Here is a 21,285-nt window from a genome sequence, read left to right as displayed (position 1 = left end):
ACATACATATATACATACATACATACATACATACATACATACATACATACATACATACATACATACATACATACGTACGTACGTACGTACATACATACATACATACATACATACATACATACATACATACATACATACATACATACATACATACATACATACATACATACATACAAATATATATACATATACTACCAGCTTTTCCCCCTTACAGAGGAGATAGCCAAAATCAAATGCATAAATCCACTCCCACCTATTTTATCCCCACATACTCCACTCCCATTCACCACCTCTCCCTCCCTCTTTTCTTGGTTGTGTGGATGACGAGTCATACCTGCATCTCGCCCACTCCCCTAGGTCAGAAGCAATGTAGCAAGACACAGCACATCCACAACAACGCCGCTTCATTTATTCGTAGACTCCCCCTTCTCCGTCCCCTCATGCAGAAAAAGCGAGGACGGGGAGAAATCATTTCGGGCTGCGTCAAAATATTATTTACACTTACTCCCTCATACCCCCATCCCGCACCCACTCCCTTCAATGCATCAAAGTATCATCCATACACAACCCCCCTTCTCCATTCACCCCTATCTTCTGTCCTCTCCCGTCCTTCCTCAACAGACATTCCCCTCTTTCCCAATGCCCCTTTTACCCCATTCATCCATTTTATCCATGGTTGTCCCATCATTTTTACTCCTTCCACCTCTGCCTTCTACACCTCTTTTACTAGTCTTTCTTCACTCATTATTTTCATGTGTCCAAACCATCGCAATACTCTTTTACCAACCCTATCTCCCGACTCCCTTTCCATCCTCACCTCCTCGCTTCTCACTCTATCTTGTCTAGTAACCCCTACCATACTTCTCAGGCACTTCATCTCAAACACATTTAAACTCTTCCCCTCTTCCTTTCTTGTATTCCATGTTTCTGTCTATTTCTCATTACGCTTTTTAATCCCCCAAGGCACTTACTTGCTTCTCTCAACCTACATTCTACCTACACCTCCACTCCTCCCTCCCCCCACCACATTCACACCCAAGTATCTAAAACTATCCACTTCCTCCAGTCTCTTTCCCTTAATACTCACTTTCAATTTTGTTGCCATCCTCTCCCCTTGTACATCTCATCACTTTACTTTTACCCACATTTACCTTCAACTTCCTTCTTTCATAGACCTTCCCAAACTCCATCACTAACTTCCTTACTCCCTCCTTTGATTCTGCTACGAGCGCAGTGTCGTCAGCAAACAACAACTGGCTTATCTCTCACTTTTCTCCATTTTCTTTAACCATCTCCAGTCCCCGGCCCATTACCATTGCGTGCACCACTCGCACCACCCTATCCATGTATAAATTGGGCAGCCAAGGCGACATAACACATCCCTGGCGAAGTCCTACCTTTACCTCAAACTACTCACTCTCTTCATTTCTAATTCTAGCACAGGCTCTACTACTTTCGTAAAAACTCATGACTACTCTAAACAGCTTTCCTCCTATCCCATATATCTGCAAAACCTCCCACAGTACCTTCCTGTCTACCCTGTCATAAGTCTTTTCCAAATCCATAAAGGTCCAAAAAACATATTTACCTTTTCCTAAAGCTTTCTCACATATCTGTCTTACCACAAAAATCTGATCCACACAACCCCTATCTGTCCTAAACCCACAATGTTCCTCACCAATTACTCCCTCTGTATATATGTATATATATATGTATATACATATGTATATATATAATTCATATATTTATATATATATATATATATATATATATATATATAATATATATATATATATACAAGCGACCTTCGGTGGTGACTAACGTCACCGCTTTGGCCTGCGGCGCTAGGAGCTCGCTTTGCTCGCAGTTTAGCTGGTAAACTAAGATACTCTTCCCTTGAGCCAGAATATTTGTAATCAGGATTGTCCTTTAATAGCTCACCAAACTTTCGAACTATACGTTGGAAATCATTTATCATAGCTATTCTAGGTTTTAACCTTTTTATGTTTTTGTACAATTTTGGAAATAATTCCATATGTTCATCTTTAAGGCCACGGGACAATATCTTATTACAATAAACCTCTTGTCTTTCTATTCCCTTTGTTTTAGTAACCCACATCCAATAATGCCTCTGTCATTTTCTCTCCAAAGCTAAAGCTGATTTGCCGTCGTTGGACATGTTGTAGTAGCAAGACAACCAAATTCTATGACAGCTATACGCTTTTTCTTCAATGTCTTCTTTATTAGCTGGTAAACTAAGATACTCTTCCCTTGAGCCAGAATATTTGTAATCAGGATTGTCCTTTAATAGCTCACCAAACTTTCGAACTATACGTTGGAAATCATTTATTATAGCTATTCTAGGTTTTAACCTTTTTATGTTTTTGTACAATTTTGGAAATAATTCCATATGTTCATCTTTAAGGCCACGGGACAATATCTTATACGCCCATTCTTCAAAATGTCGGGAAACATAGTACCTCGATCAATTCTGTTGGCTCGGCCGGGGGCTTGGCTGCGCAAACAGCGGCCTACGTCCGCAGCTTTCCTCGCTCAGATACCTCGTTTTCCCCTTCGGCCTCGGCCTCGGGGCGAAACCTCAACACGGGATCCCCAGCACGAAGAAGAACACGAAGAAGAACGCGAAGAAGAACGCGAGGAAGAAGAACGCGAAGAAGAACACGAAGAAGAACGCGAAGAAGAACACGAAGTAGAATGAGAAGAAGAATGCGAAGAAGAAGAACGCGAAGAAGAACGCGAAGAAGAAGAACGCGAGGAAGAAGAAAGCGAAGAAGAACGCAAAGAAGAATGCGAAGAAGAACGTGAAGAAGAACGCGAAGAAAAACGCGAAGAAGAACGCGAGGAAGAAGAAGAAGAAGAAGAAGAAGAAGAAGAAGAAGAAGAAGAAGAAGAAGAAGAAGAAGAAGAAGAAGAAGAAGAAGAAGAAGAAGAAGAAGAAGAAGACAATACCTTATACGCCCATTCTTCAAAATGTCGGGAAATATAGTACCTCGATCAATTCTGCTGGCTCGGGCAAAAACTGACAAAAGTTCCAGCACGAAGAAGAACGCGAAGAAGAACGCCAAGAAGAACGCGAGGAAGAAGAACGCGAAGAAAAACACGAAGAAGAACGCAAAGAAGAACGAGAGGAACAAGAACGCGAATAAAAACACGAAGAAGAACGCGAAGAAGAACACGAAGTAGAATGAGAAGAAGAATGCGAAGAAGAACGCGAAGAAGAACGCGAAGAAGAAGAACGCGAGGAAGAAGAACGCGAAGAAGAACGCGAAGAAGAAGAACGCGAAGAAGAACGCAAAGAAGAATGCGAAGAAGAACGCGAAGAAGAACGCGAAGAAAAACGCGAAGAAGAACGCGAGGAAGAAGAAGATGGAAGATGGAAGAAGAAGAGGAAGAAAAAGAAGAAGATAAAGGAGAAGAAGAAAAAGAAAAAAGAAGAAGAAGAAGAAGAAGAAGAAGAAGAAGAAGAAGAAGAAGAAGAAGAAGAACGCGAAGACAATATCTTATACGCCCATTCTTCAAAATGTCGGGAAACATAGTACCTCGATCAATTCTGTTGGCTCGGCCAAAAACTGACAAAAGTTCCAAATTGAGTGAAGTTTATTTTTAATTATATATAAATATATATGTTGAGGAATGGACGACAAAATGAGTGGCAGGGTGGTGAGATAAACACCGAGAACCGTTGAAGTTTTATTAACTGACGTTTCGCTCTTAACAGAGCTTCTTCAGAGTGTACAAACATAATCGGGAAATCAACAGTTATATCTTACATAATTCCGCGTTCCTTCCTTAACCCATCCCCTCCCTCCCTCTCGTACCCTTCAGCTCCTGTAAGCTGCCTCTACTATTTTTTTTTCTTTTTCTTTTTTTCTTTTTTTCTTGTCTAACCCTGTTAAGAGCGAAACGTCAGTTAATAAAACTTCAACGGTTCTCGGTGTTTATCTCACCACCCTGCCACTCATTTTGTCGTCCATTCCTCAACATGTCGAGTGGTGGTGAGATACCGGGAATCTTATGGAGGGAGTTTCGTGCAAAACGGAAAATCAACAGCTGTATACTTCGCAGGCGTTTCCTACAAGACTGCATAGATGAGAAAGTTCTACCTAGGGAAGCGCCAAAACAGCTCAGGAAGGAAGGAGTCCCTTTTAGTAACAGTGCAGAAATGTTTCTATCCGAGGCCTGTGAGGACCTGAGTAACGAAGTTGAAAATCTACGAGCCAGCACCAGCCAGGTACGTTTACCATCATTCCTTCTACGCAAACTTGATACCGAGAAATCAGTGCAAAGTGTGAGACTGAAAAAGAAATTGGAGTTACTCTGTGAACAAAGTGATTGGAATGAAGTGGGCAATGCTGATCTCATAGTGAATCTTTCAGACCGACAACTATCTGACACTGAAAAACAAGCCCTTTCGCTCGGTCTTAAGTTCGATACCGGTGTGAGTAACAAAAGTTTTTCTGATTTTATAAATAAAAACTATAGATGGGATGACAGTGATGTAGAGAAAGGTTCTAAACAGGGATTGTTAACGTGTTTCCATGCTTTAGCAAATCTTAATCGATGTAGCATCCCTAGGCGCTTCAAGATAGCTTTGGAGAATTTAGGAAGTGACGAAGACTTAGTTATCACGAGTGCAGATAAAGGAGGAGTTGTCATATTAAACAGGACAGACTACAACATCAAAATGATGGATTTACTCAACGATACATCCACGTATGAGAAAAAACCCTTAGGAAACGCAGAACGAGAAGGGATACGGTTCAAGAAAGAAGCCAGGAGGATATTAATGCGAACCAACAGAGGCAAGAAACTTGTGGGATTGTTAGAAGAAGCACCAAGACCGCCCAGGATGAGGGGATTACCAAAGACACACAAGCCGGGTATACCGATGAGACCCATTACGTCAGGTATCGGCAGCGCTCCCCACAGGTTAGCCAAGTGTTTAGCCAAACCGTTATCTCGATGTTTGGGGGCACTTAGCAGTGGCCATTTGAAGGACTCAAGTGACCTAATCACGAGACTCAGTAATGTGGATTTCTCACAGAAAGTCATGATAAGTTACGATGTAACTGCTTTGTTCACAAATGTTTGCGCAGAGGGGGCACTAACAGCAGCCAAGGAAGCCATCGGTAATATAGATGACCAGGATTTACCAGTGGAAAAAATTATTTCTTAGAATTAGTCTCTCTGTGTATCAGATTCGGACCGTTCATGTTCCAGGATGAGGAATATTGTCAGATACGTGGTCTGGCAATGGGGAGTCCACTCAGTGCAGTCCTAGCATCATTATACATGGAAGTTTTGGAGAGAGATCATTTTATGAAAATTATGGGAAGAGGGACCCATTGGTTTCGATATGTAGACGACGTCCTAGTCATTGCCCCGGAGAAAACCAATTTCACCACCAAACTTAACAGGCTGAACATGGTAGACAGGGATATTCAGTTCACAGTAGAACACGAGGTGGATCAAAAGTTACCTTTCTTGGATGTATTAATTTGGAGGAAGGATAACGGCACGGTGGGTTTCTCGGTTCACAGAAAAGCTACCAACAAAAATGACCTCATTCACTACTTTTCGGCACATAGTGAAAGGATAAAGAGAGGAGTAATAATTGGATTTTTTCTCAGAGCGTTCCGGGTATGTAGTGAAGAACATATTGACAGAGAAATCAAATATATTTTTAAAGTGTTCTTAGGACTAAAATATCCAGAAGGGTTACTCCATAGTTTGAAGAAAATAGCTCTTAAAATAATGGAAAAGAGAAATGATGAGAAAAAGGAGACTAAGGAAGGTGGCTTCATTGTAGTTCCCAACTCCAAGCACACAGAAGAGTTAGGACATTTGCTCCGCAGAGCAGGGCTGAAGATCGCCAGTACATCCAGTACGAAGATAGGTGAAGTAGTGAGAGGTAAGAGTAGAAATGAACATAATAACAACAGCATGGTTTACAGAATCCCATGTGGTGGCTGTGACCTAAACTACTTTGGGGAGACAGGAAGAGGCATACAAAAGCGGACATATGAGCACAAGAGCGACCTGAGGGCCCACCGAACATCAAACGCCCTGGTGATTCATGCGGAGGAATACGGACATTTACCTAACTGGGACGGAGTGGAAATATTAAAACAAGGGTTAGACAAGAAAAAAAGAAAAATAGTAGAGGCAGCTTTTATAGCATCCCAGCCCTGCTGTAACCATCGTGATGGTTTTATTAAGCTGTCCAAAATGTCCGGCTGGATGATCTTACAGGAGCTGAAGGGTACGAGAGGGAGGGAGGGGGTGGGTTAAGGAAGGAACGCGGAATGATGTAAGATATATAACTGTTGATTTCCCGATTATGTTTGTACACTCTGAAGAAGCTCTGTTAAGAGCGAAACGTCAGTTAATAAAACTTCAACGGTTCTCGGTGTTTATCTCACCACCCTGCCACTCATATATATATATATATATATATATATATATATATATATATATATATATATGTATATATATATATGTATATATATATATATATATATATATATACATACATACATACATACATACATACATATATACATACATATATGTACACATTTGGAATGGTTATGGGGAACCCTTTGTCTTCAGTACTAAGCAATTTGTACTATGAATTTTCTGAAAGGCAATTGTTACCTGGTATTCTCCCTCTTAAAGTCACCTGGTATAGGTATATTGATGCTTGTATAAACTAGGTAACTATATTATAAATAGAACTGTCCAACAGCATCGTGATACGCCACCATAATTTTTGTGTAACCAGTTCTTATCCACATACATGTCAACCTATCTATGTATTTATTCTCGTATGCATGTACTGTATATGTGTACTTTATATGTATATATTTATAGATATGTATTTATATATGTATTCCATTTGTGTAACGGCTTCCCACGGAGAGGATTGTGACCAATTGTTGTTCACAAAATTTGTAATCCATCCATTTTTTTTATTCTTTCTTTATTCATGTTGGCATATATATGTGTAATTTTGTATGTATCTATGTAAATTTTGGTAGATGTGGGTATTTACTTGTATTTTTATTTGTGTAACGGTGCCCCACGGAGTTCATAATTGGAGATGAGACTTTTCCTACTTCCTTTCTTCTTTCTATATATATGTTACCTTTACTTATTTTCCGGTATACTCTAAAAATGTCTTAACAGACGAAAACGTTTAGTATATCATTCTCTTGGTTTCCCGTGGTTTCTGCAAAATCTTTTTTCACGCGTTCATTGTGAATTTTATAGCATATATATATATATATATATATATATATATATATATATATATATATGTGTGTGTGTGTGTGTGTGTGTGTGTGTGTGTGTGTGTGTGTGTGTGTGTGTGTGTGTGTGTGTGTGTGTGTGTGTGTGTGCGCGCGCGTGTGTGTGTGTGTGTGTGTGTGTGTGTGTGTGTGCACGCGTGTATATATATATATATATATATATATATATATATATATATATATATATACATATAGAGTATATACATATATATGTAAGTAAAGATTGACAGATATAGAGGTGAGGTGGCAAAATGAAAAGTTAAGGCTAGAGTAGTGAGTTTATTCAGAGCCAGACGTTTCGACCTTTACGGTCTTCCTCAGTGGACTGAAAACAGGAGAAGAAATAAAATTCGTCAACAGCTTTTAATGTGATCTGACGACCCTGCGTTACCTCACCCCGGTCTCATGTCTTCACACTTGTCAATCGCCAGCTGCGCGGACGTTTGGGACCAGGACATAAATCCCCCACGGGAATTAGTGGTGTTTTCGGTGGCAATGTATGCCGCCTCCAAAACCTTTCTTCTCTTTTTACTCAGTTTTCTGTGTAATATGTGGGCTTCTTTCCAATTCGGCAGATGATCTTCGTCGATATGAACTAATAGCGCGTTCGATGTTTTGTGGTATTTCACATCCCTCTTGTGTTCTTCTAGTCTCTTGCCTAGGCCGCGTCCTGTCTCACCAATGTAAGCCTTCTCACAACCTGTACAAGAATTTCATATATAACGCTTATTTTCTTGTGAATTTTCTGCTTTCATTGTAAGTTCGCCAATTTTCTTTCCCGCTGAAGTAACTAAGTTTATTCTGGTGTTTTTCAAGAAGTTACTAACTATTGGTGCATATTTTGAGTTAGGAACTGAAATGAATATTCTGTTAGAATTGTTTTCTGTAGGAACACAACGCCTACAGAAAACAACACCAACAGAATATTCATTTCAGTTCCTAACTCAAAATAACCAATAGTTAGTAACTTCTTAAAAAACACCAGAATAAACTTAGTTACTTCAACGGGAAAGAAAATTGGCGAACTTACAAAGAAAGCAGAAAATTTACAAGAAAATAAAAGTACTATATATAAAATTCCTTGTACAGGTGATTGGAATTTTATGGGTCCCCTGGAGGTGCCACTTAGGGCCTCCATTGTTAAGGTGGTATGTCAACATTCCAGTCACCAGATCCATCTTAGTGGACAATACCACAGTTTTAGACCGAGAAAGTGACGAGCACCGCCTTGCCCTCCTTGAGGCCCTCCACATCAAATACAGCCAGCCTACATTGAACACCCAGCAGGAAGCCCCCACCATCCTTCCCAGCCTCAAACCGTCCAGAATCCGCCAAACCAGACAACCCAGCTACAACACAAATCAGCCCTCTCACGAGCAGTCACTCCGGCCGCGACGGACACCCAGGCCACAGTAACGGTCATCTAAAGTGTCCTTTCCCAGTGGTCATAGTTCCCAGTCCCATGCATCCTTCCCCAGTATTCAACGTGTCCTTTCCAAGATTTAGACCAGAGTAACGGTCAACCTCTTTGTGATTTTTCCCAGTGTTTACATTCTGTATTTATAATCGCCCATTTCTTTGTTCTTGTTACAATTGAAAATGCTTACTGTGATTAGCGAAACGTCTTGTATCTTGTTCCACCCATTAGATGGCTCCTATCGGCAACTTAATTTTTTCTTTACCTCTCCATGCTAGAGAGATCTTCAGAAGATTTGAAACTCTTCATCGGAAAGTCATCAGAGCTCAATTTGCTGTTGCATACAATTCAATATGCCTTAAAGAAAATATTTTGCCGCGTTAATTCAATATATATATATATGTATATATACACATATATATATGTATATATATATGTATATATATATGTATATATATATACATACATATATATATGTATATATATATATATACATATATATACATATATATGTATATATATGTATATATATATATAAAGAATACTTTGAAGGATTAAGGATACTTTGAGTTCTTTTGCGTACTTACAAATATGGAGAAGAACTGCAACTACTGTTAATAACATCCTGTTGGTCCACGTCATTCTGTTCTGGAAAAATATATAAATATATATTTATATGTATATTATTTTGTTTTTCAACATTAATTTAACTTTTACTAACATTAGTTTAACTTTTACTAACATTAGTTTAACTTTTACTAACTTCCATTTCATGATATGAATCAATTATCATTGATTTGATAGGCACTGTTGGATATTCTACCGTAATAGACATGTCCCTGCTACGTCATTGACTTTTTTTCCGCATTTCACAATAAGTAATCGAGAATGTGTTCAGAGCAGGAGAGGGTAGGATGATGTATAAAGTGCAAGGTATGACTATTTGCAGGTAGAAGCGGGGAAAGTTTTGTGAGTAATATCACATACCTTTGGCAGGGTCGTATGAAAATGACCTGACATCATTTCTAGTTCACAGTGTGTACTTTATATTTTCCCCCTTCTACGGGAGGTAGAGGGCCAAGACCTGCATCCGCGACCCAGCCCATCTATTACTCCTTTTTTATTCTATACCTTAAATTCATGTGGATGAAGGACTATCCCTGGAACCTATTCCTTGCCTTATCTCATCCTTGTTGAACAGACATTACTCTTTTACCTAATATCCCCTTCATCCCATCCATCCCTCTCATTTTCGGTCTTCCCCGTAAGTTCACCCCATCCGCTTTTGCTTTCCACATTTTTTCCTAATCTTTCCTAGCTCATTCTTCCCATGTGTTCAAACCATCCCAGAATTCTTTCACAAGACATATCTGCCAGCTCCATTTCCACCCCCACTCTCCTCCTCACCTCCTTATTTTTCACTATCCATTCTCGTAACCTCTATTATACTCCTCAAACACCCTATTTCTCCTGCCTGCCTCCCTTACATTCCAAGTTCCAATTCCATACAAAGTCGTAGGCACAATTACACCCTCATATACACTTCTCTATGCGTTCATTCTCAGATACTTGTTTCTTATGACACTTTTCATTACTCGAAGACATTTAATTGATTCCTTTGATGTTTACCTCCATAACCCACTCCTCTATTCCCTGTTACATGTGACCCTAAATACTTGAATCTATCCACCAATCACCTCCTATAACCTTTCTCCTTTACGACTTATATCAAGTTTGCTGCCATCCCCACCACCTGTATATCTTATCGCGTTACATTTACCCATATTTACTTTCAATTTCCTCCTGTTACATACCTTCCCAAACTTCTCACTAGTTGCCTTAGATCTTCTTCTGACCCATCCACAAACGCAGTGTCATCAGCAAGCTCACCTCCAACTTCTTTCTATTCTCATTAACCATTTCCGATCTCCTGCCTCCCACTCTCTCTTTTACCTCACTACTCGTACACCATGCGTGTAAACATTAGACGACTATGGTGTGACATAACACAACCCTGGCGCTGCCCCACTTTTACCTTAATCCACTCACTCTTATCACTTCCAACCTTAAAATAAGCTCTATTATTCAAGTAAAAATTATTGACTACCTTTAAAAAAATTCTTACTATCCCATATAGTTCCAACACCTCCCAAAATGCCTTCCTGTCGAACTAGAGGGAAATATTTTCGTTCCTAGGACCGGCAGGTTATTACAGGAAACCCATATCAAATTTTGCCGGGATAATCAAACCTCTCACCAAAATGACGAAAGGAGAAAACAAGGAAAAACAACTGTGAGCTTGGGGAACGCAGCGCTCGAGGCAGCTATGACACAGGTAACCGGTGGTCCGGCTATACCCTGATTTGGGAGACCTTTTCTGTTATACCCCGACATCACCACTTCGGCGGTCGGTGGAGTGCTCTACAGCGAAGTTAGGTGAGTCCCTCTTTCCTTTTTCAGCCACACTCTGAACGAGCGAGCGCGTATACGTACAGTACAATAGTAAGGGAGGCTTTAACGTTTATGTATATTCTAACCGTGAATCAAACCCTTATCAATGGATGTCCCTGTGAAGCTCAGGAGCGATCATGGGCACCTGGTCAGGCTCTCCGTTATCAAGGACACTAACACCCAGATCCTTAGGTGGCAGAATTTGATCTGGATATAAACTAAATCACAGAGCCAATGAACATAGTTACTGAACCAATCTCAAGGATATGGGAGACCGCGAGAGAATTAAGTGAATAGAACAGCGAACCACATGATATTGAACGCATTACCTTGGAATAGCTGGTGATCTGTAGAGGTCAAAATGAACACGAAAAGGGACGAAATCAAAGTACATCTGACGGGCGAGGGGGCCGGATGAGTGTCCTTATCTCAAAATTTTCACTCATGGCAGGCCACGAGAGCATTTAGGTAATTTTAAAGCGGTTGAAAAACAATATATACATATATAGATATAAAAATATGTACAAGAAAATAGACAATACTGATGATACTGGTAATAAATCAATAAGTAAAACAAAGTACAATATAAAATCAGATAAAATGCATACAAACAATTATATATATATATATATATATATATATATATATATATATATATATATATATATATATATATATACAATGAAAAATGTGGCATATGCATTTATAGTAATCCTTCATGACAAACAAGAACCTCTCAGATAATTAAAGCACTGCCCAGGAAATTCGCACATGTAACTGATCCATTTGGCATAATCCATATCATTTAGATAGGAACTTTACCGTGCGAAACCGCTTCCTGGACACCAGAATAAATTTAGTAACATCAGCGGGGAAGAGAATTGGTGAGTTTACCAGAAATACAGAAATTTTGCAAGAAAATAAAAGTGTTGTTTACAGAATTCCTTGTACAGGTTGTGAGAAAGTTTATATCTGTGAGACAGGACGCGGCATGGACAGAAGATTAGAAGAACACAAGAGGGATGTGAAACATCACAGAACATCAAATGCCCTAGTAGTTCATATCGATGAAGAAAATAATTTGCCAAACTGGAAGGAAGCCCACGTTCTACATAGGAAAATGGGAAAAAAGAAAAGGAAAGCTTTGGAGGCGGCACACATTGCCACCGAGAAAACCACAAATTCTCGTAAGGGGTTTATGTCCTGGGCTCAAACGTCCGCACAACTGGCGGTCGGCGAGTGTGGGGGGACAACGTGACCGGGGTGAGGTCACGCAGGGTCGTCAGATCACCATGTAAGCTGTTGACGGACTTTGATTCTTATTCTGTATTCAGTCCACTGAGGAAGGCCCAAGAGGTCGAAACGTCTGGTTCTGAATAAAGCTCCATACTCTAGCCTTAACGTTTCATTTTGCCACCTCACCTCCATATATATATATATATATATATATATATATATATATATATATATATATATATATATATATATATATATATATATATATAGTGAAAAAATATATAAATAAGAATAAACGTATAACAGAATAATACGGTTTTCACAAAAGGGGCAAAAAAATTGAAATATACACAAATATGAAAAACAAACGAACTTATGCGACAGCGCAATATATATGTATATATATATATACATATACATATATATATATATATATATATATATATATATATATATCATTGAATGAAATGGCAAGCTTGTTGTGACAAAGCTCTTTGTCAATCTTCTCTCTCTTTCGCAAGACGACTCTGCCTTCCATAGATAGTGGTCCGAGTAATTCGCCGTATGCCATTAGATAGAAATATAGGCATAGTCGAAATCCAAAACGCGTTTTCGTATCTCATGGTGCTTTTTCAGCAGCAGTTGAAGTAATGGAGATTCCGTGAAGATCAGCATTTTTTATACCCGGTAACGTGGGTTAAATGAGAAGAAGGTGGATGGTGATTGGCTGGATGGCTGCTGCTGCGGGTTAGATACGTTCTGTTCTCCCGTTGGCTGAGAGGTGCATGACGTCATCAGTTTGCACTCCAGCACCGTGGCGTGTGGACCTCCTAACATTGGGTAAAGCTTGGGCTTGTATATTGAGATTCGGGGAAAGATCTTTTATGAAAAGGGCCTCCAGGATAGGTGATGTTCTAGGGCCTTAGTGTGTGACTAAGATTTCCGTGTTGTTGACTAGGGTTTCCCTTCGTAAAATGGTGTGGTGTGTATCTTTGAAATGGTTCTTAGGTGCACCTAATGTCAGATGGTATGACAGTCTACGCGACATCTTCATGGTGGTCATAACATAACAATATAGGAAGAAGGTTGGATTGCACAGTCCTATATATGGCATGAGACCTCTGAAGTTTGTCCGTTGATGGCTTGTTGTTGTTCTTGATGAGTAGGTTTGATGTCTTCTTATTTCGGTAACATATGGTAAAAACAATTTTGTTGTCGGCGGAAGTCGGTTTGATGTTCCTTCTGATGATTTGATTCTTAATTCTCTCATCTTTCTTATATACCGTGGAGACGAATGATTTATAAAATATATTGATGATGTTCTCTGTTGATGTTTGGTTATCTTCCGAGAGGTTCTTTTTTAGATGGTACATGTCCATAATTTTCTTAGTTATTCTTTCAATGTCTTTATTGGCAAATCCGTTGTTGATGAGGATTTGCGTGGCCCTTTATACAAGTGCTAGGGTGCACCTAACGACTATCAAAATTATGTAATGATACAGAGAGATTTAAAAAAGACAATAAAAAACAAAAACGACATTTACTAAATGAATATCGCTGATAAATCCAAAGAGAATCCCAAAGAATTCTACATTTACATTAGAGATAAAAAGGTTATGAGGAATCACATTGGCCCCCTATTGTCTGCTGACGGTCAACTTGAGTATTCAAACGAAGGAATATGTAATATTTTAAACAACTATTTTAGCTCAGTATTCGTAAACAAAACACCTCAAGGTGAACTCCAAACTGGAACATAACAAAAGAAAAAATTAAAAGGTGTATCGAGAAACTCAAAATTAATAAAACATCAGGGCCTGACGGTTGGTATCCAAGAATCTTAAAGGAAATGGAAAATGAGATTGATGTTCCATTAAAAATTATCTTTAAGAAATCCATCATATCCGGAGATGTCCCAACAGAATGGAAGCTAGCTAACGTCACTCCAATATTCAAAAAAGGTGAAAAAAGAAACCAAATAACTACAGGCCTATAAACTTGACTTCAATCGTAGGAAAAATTATGGAAACTATCATCAGAGATGCTATCAAACATCATTTAGAAAGTAACTGTTTGATAAATGATAGTCAGCATGGTTTCAGACGGAAACGTTCTTGCGTGACTAATTTACTCGAATTCTGCAACACAGTCATCTCGAGTTATGGCAAAAGAAACAATATAGATTTGATATATTTAGACTTTGCAAAAGCTTTTGATACCGTCCCCCACGAAAGACTACTTACTAAATTAGCTTCACACGGCGTAAGTAGCAGCCTATTAAGTTAGACTAGAAATTGGTTGAATGATCGAAAACAGAGAGTTGTTTCAAATGGAAAAACTTCTAGATGGAAAAATGTTACATGTGGAGTTCCTCAGGGTTCCGTTCTTGGGCCACTTCTATTCATAGTATATATAAATGATATAGACCATCTATTATCTCCAAATTTGTTGATGATACAAAACTGTGCGGGATGGCAAATTATCACTTCAATCAATTAGATATTCAAGAAGATTTAGATGAATTACAGCAATGGTCTGAAAAATGGCTAGTGAAATTTAACAGAAGTAAATGCAAGGTACTGCACATAGGTAAAAATAACAGTAAGTACGATTACAAGTTATTTGGGAATTCGTTAACAAAAGTGGATAGTGAGAACGATCTAGGGGTAATTATCAGTAACGATCTCAAATTATCTAAGCAGCGTATTTCAGCCTCTGAGAAAGCAAATAAGTTTCTAGGACTGATCGCGCGATCTTTTGATTTCAAAAGTCCATCTCTCATTAACAAGTTAGTTCGTCCACATTTGGAATATGCTGTTTCTGTATGGTCACCGAATCTCATTAAAGAAATTGTCAGATTGGAAAAAGTACAAAAGAGAGCCACAAAACTGATTCCAAATATCAAAAATAAATCATATGAAAATCGACTAAAACATATTAATCTGTTTTCACCCAAAAAGCGTAGACTCAGAGGTGACTTGATACAGGTATTTAAGATTCTAAAGGGGATTGACAACATCAAAAGTGACAAAATTCTTACACTGAATGAGAATCCGACAAAAAATAATGGTCTCAGATTATCAAGAAATAGATTTAATCTGGAAGTGGGTAGAAACAACTTCGCCAACCGTATAGTTAATGAATGGAATAAACTTCCTGCAGAGGCAGTGGAATGTAGTTCAGTTAGAAGCTTTAAGATTTGTTTAGATAAACATTTAAGCAAGATGCTGTAATGACTGTCATTTATTTTTGTATTATTTGATTATTTGTTTGTTATTGTTTGTCTGTTTACTTATTATTTGCTTGATTTCCATTTATTATTATTTATTTGTCAGTTTATTATTATTTACTATGTACCTGTTTGTTTAGCATTTAACTATACCTATGTATTATATACTTTGTTTATTATTATTTATTATAATTTTTATTTCATTTTATCTATTTTATTATCATTTATATCTATTTTTTCGCATTCGACCTAGTTATGGACCAAAAGGTCTCCTGTCGGCATGCTCCGCCTTTGCCTTTGTAATCCTTTGAGCTTACGACTCTAGTTGTTGCAGTGTGTGAAGGCTCTTCTAATGAAGACACCTATTGTAGAATCCTTGTACCTCTGAGGGCACTCACTTATTCCATTTAAGCAATGTCATTGATTAGTAGATTTAACATAAACTGAAGTGTTGAGAGTTTATTCTCCCTGTTTCACCAGAACATCAAGAAATGGGAGGGAATCTTCTTCACTATGTTCGATGGTAAAGTTGAGACCAGAGGCTTCTTTCAATCGTCGTTGCAAGGCTTCAATCTCTTGGAGGTTTTCGGTTCCTTTTGGTGATCCCATAACAACTCCATCAATCTGGCAGTACTTGGTCCCCCTCGGACAGGTAAATGGTGCTTCTTTGGTACAGAATTCTATTAGTTTCTTCATCACAGGTTCTGGGATGTCGCAATTCGGGATGTCATCATTATGGTAAACACTGTTGATTATACTGTATACTGGATGGCACGATCCACTGAAATTTTAGTGAAGAGATACTCCACGTCCAACGATGCAATCGTTCCTTTCGAGCTGGTGTTAGCTAGGAGGTCCAGAAAGTTGGTGGGAAACTTGACGCTGAAGGAAGCTAGCACTTAAGGTGTGAGAATTTCACCTAATTTCTTTGCTATGTGGTAAGCTGGTGTTGGGATCTGAGAGATAATGGGTCTAAGTTTGTTCCCTGGCTTATAATGTAACGTGGTATTAGATATTACGTCATGTATGTAATTATGTTATAGAATTGTGTTCCTTTGTATTAAATAACAATGTTCATATTTCTTGTCTATGTATGTATTGTAACAATGTTAAGCAGTAACGCCCGTCCACTATATGTAATCTTGCCTACGTGCGGAGAAATGTGCGCACTCTTGTAGAACAAACAGACAAGAGAAGTAATCCTGAATAGTTCGGAGCGCACAGATTTGACAGTTACTAAATAAGTAGATTGTTCAAGCGAGTCGAGGGTCTTAAAACTATCCAAGTTGACGTGTGTTAACTTACCTCCTCCCCTCCTCAACGCTCACCCGCACCCTTCACCGGAATTATCCCGCTTCCGGTCCAATGGTATATAAGCTGTGGAAATCACTCACACCTTGTCATTTCTCGCATATTGCTCTCATGATAAAACTAATAGTTTGGACTCATGAGACGATTCATGTGAAGTGATCACCCCTTTTGCCTCCATTACTTGTCTTATATACATTGCTTTGCATTATACTTGTATTTGTACTTATTACTTATTTTGATACATATGTTCCTGACCTATTTGTACTTACTTAGTACCATATTGTATACGTATCTTGTACTTCGTATTTGAACGATACTTTCCTTATTCTTGTATTTGTGTAATGGTCCCATTGACCCCACTGCCCATTCTCTTTTGTGTTTATTATTGCCTGTAAATATTTTCCAAGTTATTAATAATTTCGTTTACTAGTTTTATCGCTAGTTTAATATTCCTTTCCTGGAATCTTCTTTGTTACTTTACTTCTAGTCTTACGAATTATCTAGGCGCTGACCAGGTAATTCAGTCCTACAGTGGCTTCTAGAAGTGAGCTGGTTCTTAAGCACTTATCCGTTATACGTAACGTCTCTTCACCTAACCAGTCCGTCCCGTAACAATAACCAAGTCCATAGTCTCCAGATAGCTTAGGGAACTTTGTGCCGCCTTTAGTAGCGTTAACGTTCTCAATTAGCTGATTTAATTTCTTCTTCAAAAACTCCATTGTATCTTTAGTAATTTTCTTGAATTTGCTTATATCACCCAAGATTTGGTCTATTTTCAGCATATGCTCGTCCGTCTCTATAAGAACATAGGCAACATGAAGTCTACTACTGGGTAGAAAGAGTCATCGTGTTTAGGGACAACAAAAATAGGGAATTTCCATTTACTGGTTGATGATTTAATGATATATTGAGCAATCATGTATAGGATAAGGTTATCTTCTAATGGTGATATTAGGGTCCGCACGGAGCTGCTTGATTGTTTCAATATGTCTTTTCTCCAGGATTTGGCTTTTGAATCTTCCCCTGCTCTTTGATGCTTCGCTGATAAACTCTATCCTGATTGGAAGCTCTGTTGTTATTTTATTTAGTTTAGCCAGTTTTTCAACGTTGTTTATGAGCATCTCGCATTCGAGGCTTTTTCATATTTCGAGGGGGGCTTCATGATGTGGCAGTTCAGTCCCATGTTAAAAAGTTCTTCCTGATCAGTAGTTAAGGTCTTACTGGTTAGGTTAGTGTAGCCTTTTAGGGGACGAGGGTGCTTGAGCTGTCCTTCATTGAGACTAATCAATTTTCTCTGGTTGATACTGGATATGGCTTGTATATGCGAGTCAATCATTCTGTCGTATACTGTTTCAATTTGTTCCTTAATTTCGTCTGTGATGTCGCAGCTATCCCATTGTTTAATGGATTTTCCAGCTTCTTCTTCTAGTCGTCTGAGTAGGTTCTTCAGTTCCTCAATCCTGGTTTTCATAAAAGCTATTCTTTCTTCCGACGAGGGGTTGATCCTTCCCCTTCTACCTTCGTTGGCTGCCCTGTTGCCAGAAATATTCTTCGTATTAATGGTCAGGAGATTCTCTCTTAAGCATATTTCATTGAATAAAATGACAAGCTTGTTGTGACAAAGCTTTTTGTCAGTATTCTCTCTCTTTCGTAAGGCGACTTTGCCTTCCATAGGCATAGGATTCTACAATAGGTGCCTTTATTAGAAATTCCCTCACACACTGCAACAACTGGAGAGCCTTACACTCAGAGTTGGAAAGAGCCACGCAAGTCCTCACCAACAACGGATTTGCCAATAAGGACATTGAAAGAATAACTAAGAAAATTATGGATATGTGGTACCTAAAAAAGAACCTCTCGGAAGATAACCAAACACCAAAAGAGAACATCATCAATATATTTTATAAATCATTCTTCTCCACAGCATACAAGGAAGATGAGAGAATTATGAATCAAATCATCAGAAGGAACATCAAACCGACTTCCACCGACAACAAAATTGTTTTTGCCATATATTACCAAAATATGAACAACAACAAGCCCATAAACGACAAACTTCAGAGATCTCATGCCATATATAGGTATACGTGTAACCTTGGGGACTGAGTAATGCAACCTTCTTCCTCTATTGGTATGTCCTCCATGAAGCTGTAGCGTAGACTGTCATACCAGCTGACATCAGGTGCACATAGGAACAATTTCAAAGATACTCACCACACCATTTTACGAAGGGAAACCCCAGTCAACAACACGGAAATTTTAGCCACACACTAAGACCATAGAATATTACCTATCCTGGAGGCCCTTTTCATAAAAGATCTTTCCCCGAATCTCAATATGTAAGCCCATGACCTGCAAGTTTTACCCAGTATTAGGAGGTCCACCCGCCACGGTGCTGGAGTGCAAACTGATGACGTCACGCACCTCTCAGCCAACGAGAGAACAGAACGTATCTAACCCACAGCAGCAGCCATCCAGCCAATCATTATCCACCTTCTTCTCATTTAACCCACGTTACCGGGTATAAAAGTTACTGATCTTCACGGAATCTCCATTACTTCAACTGCCACTGAAGAAGCACCAGGAAGCACGAAAACGCGTTTTGGCTTTTGATTATGCCTATATTTCTATTTAACGACATACGGCGAATTACTCGGACTACTGCCTATGGAAGGCAAAGTCGCCTTACGAAAGAGAGAGAATATTGGCAAAAAGCTTTGTCACAACAAGCTTGCCATTTCATTCAATGAAATATGCTTAAGAGAGAATCTCCTGCCCATCTATACGAAGAATATATATATATATACATATATATATATACATACATATATATATATATATATATATATATATATATATAAATATATATGTATGTATGTATATGGCTGATCACATCAAACAAGTCTTCTCATGGGTCTAACCTAACCAGAGTTAGGTTTTATCACGAGAGTGAATTCGTTGGAAATGACGCGAGGTAAAGGGAATGAGTGCTCTTATATAAACACTAACCGGATGTTATATACGTAACAACAAGGGGGAAGGAGCTATGCAATTCCAGGAAAAAGCCGGCTCTGATGTCACATAGCCAATCTACCGTTCCATCTGTCGAAGGTGCTTCCGAGCCGATCGTAAGTGTGTACGTGCGACAATCCACTTAGTCCTAACCATTTTTTTCTTCACCAGAGCCATTTTTTTTTTAATTACCAGAGCCATTTTTAATACTTCCAGAGCAATTTTTTTGCAGGTTCGATTTCCTTCAAACTATTGGAAGGCTAACTCATTACTCATGTCGGAGCGAGTTTGCATGTGTACAGTGTACGTATGCATGCGGTGATGTGGTATTGGGTATGGTGCATTGTACATGTTGTCAGCGCGTTGATTGGGCAGCTAGCTGCATGCAACCAATAAACTTCCCTGCATACAGGTACCATGCAATTCGCAACTAGCGACATTATGTAGCACGATAGTCGTGTAGAGTCTAGTCAACATGTACTAGTATACGCACGCATGCAGCTGATACGAAGCTAGGCTAGGTAAGCCATTGAACTCTAGCATCTAAACCGCGTACATATATGTACGTACATCAACACATTAAAGTTGATTGATGCGTTGCGTTTATGATATCGATTGATAATGCAATGATTGATCACGGGTAAGTTGTGTTTGCTCTGATCCTTTCATCAATAGTGATGGGATTCAGGGATTGCCAAATGATGGATAATGCATGAAAAACGTTGAATCTTGCCGCGGGAGCGTTTTTTTTTTTTTTTTTTGGGGGGGGGGGGGATCGCTCCCGCTATTGGATTTGCGAGAGCGACATTGGAACTTTCCCGAGCGAAATCGCTCGTCGCTCCCGTGTATTTTTTCGCTGGATTGGAAGCATAAAATAAAGGCTTCTCTGGGTTCTTTGCTTTAATTGTTCAACTTGTTGGTTTGAGAGTCAGGCTTCGTCTGTCATTTGTCACCTAGGGAGCGACGAAGAAAATGTGTGACTGTTGCCAAAACATCCTTGTAATTTATATATATATATATATATATATATATATATATATATATATATGTGTGTGTGTGTGTGTGTGTGTGTGTGTGTGTGTGTGTGTGTGTGTGTGTGTGTGTGTGTGTGTGTGTGTTTGTGTGTGTGTGTGTGTGTGTGTGTGTGTGTGTGTGTGTGTGTGTGTGTGTGTATATATATATATATATATATATATATATATATATATATATATTCGTTATTACTATTTCAGGTACGATATCAATTGAGTGTGAGCACGCAGTATAATTTACATATACAAATATATATATATATATAT

General features: G+C 38.8%; 1 protein-coding gene across 5 annotated transcripts in view; it reads right to left on the bottom strand.

The window, feature by feature from the left end:
- LOC143033946 (uncharacterized) overlaps positions 1 to 21,285 on the bottom strand; it is a 226,174-nt gene that overhangs the window by 65,072 nt on the left and 139,817 nt on the right. For all 5 annotated transcript variants that reach the window (XM_076199676.1, XM_076199642.1, XM_076199648.1 and 2 more), the window contains one exon: positions 9,336 to 9,396. In XM_076199676.1, the coding sequence (XP_076055791.1) occupies positions 9,336 to 9,390 (55 nt within the window). In that variant the 5' untranslated portion in view covers positions 9,391 to 9,396. The remainder of the gene's footprint in view (positions 1 to 9,335; positions 9,397 to 21,285) is intronic.

The sequence above is a fragment of the Oratosquilla oratoria genome, chromosome 2 (assembly GCF_046742065.1).
Source record: "Oratosquilla oratoria isolate Oo_2021 chromosome 2, ASM4674206v1, whole genome shotgun sequence".
NCBI lineage: Eukaryota > Metazoa > Arthropoda > Malacostraca > Stomatopoda > Squillidae > Oratosquilla > Oratosquilla oratoria.
The sequence above is the reverse complement of the archived record's forward strand: the minus strand, read 5'-3'. Positions and strand labels throughout refer to the sequence as shown.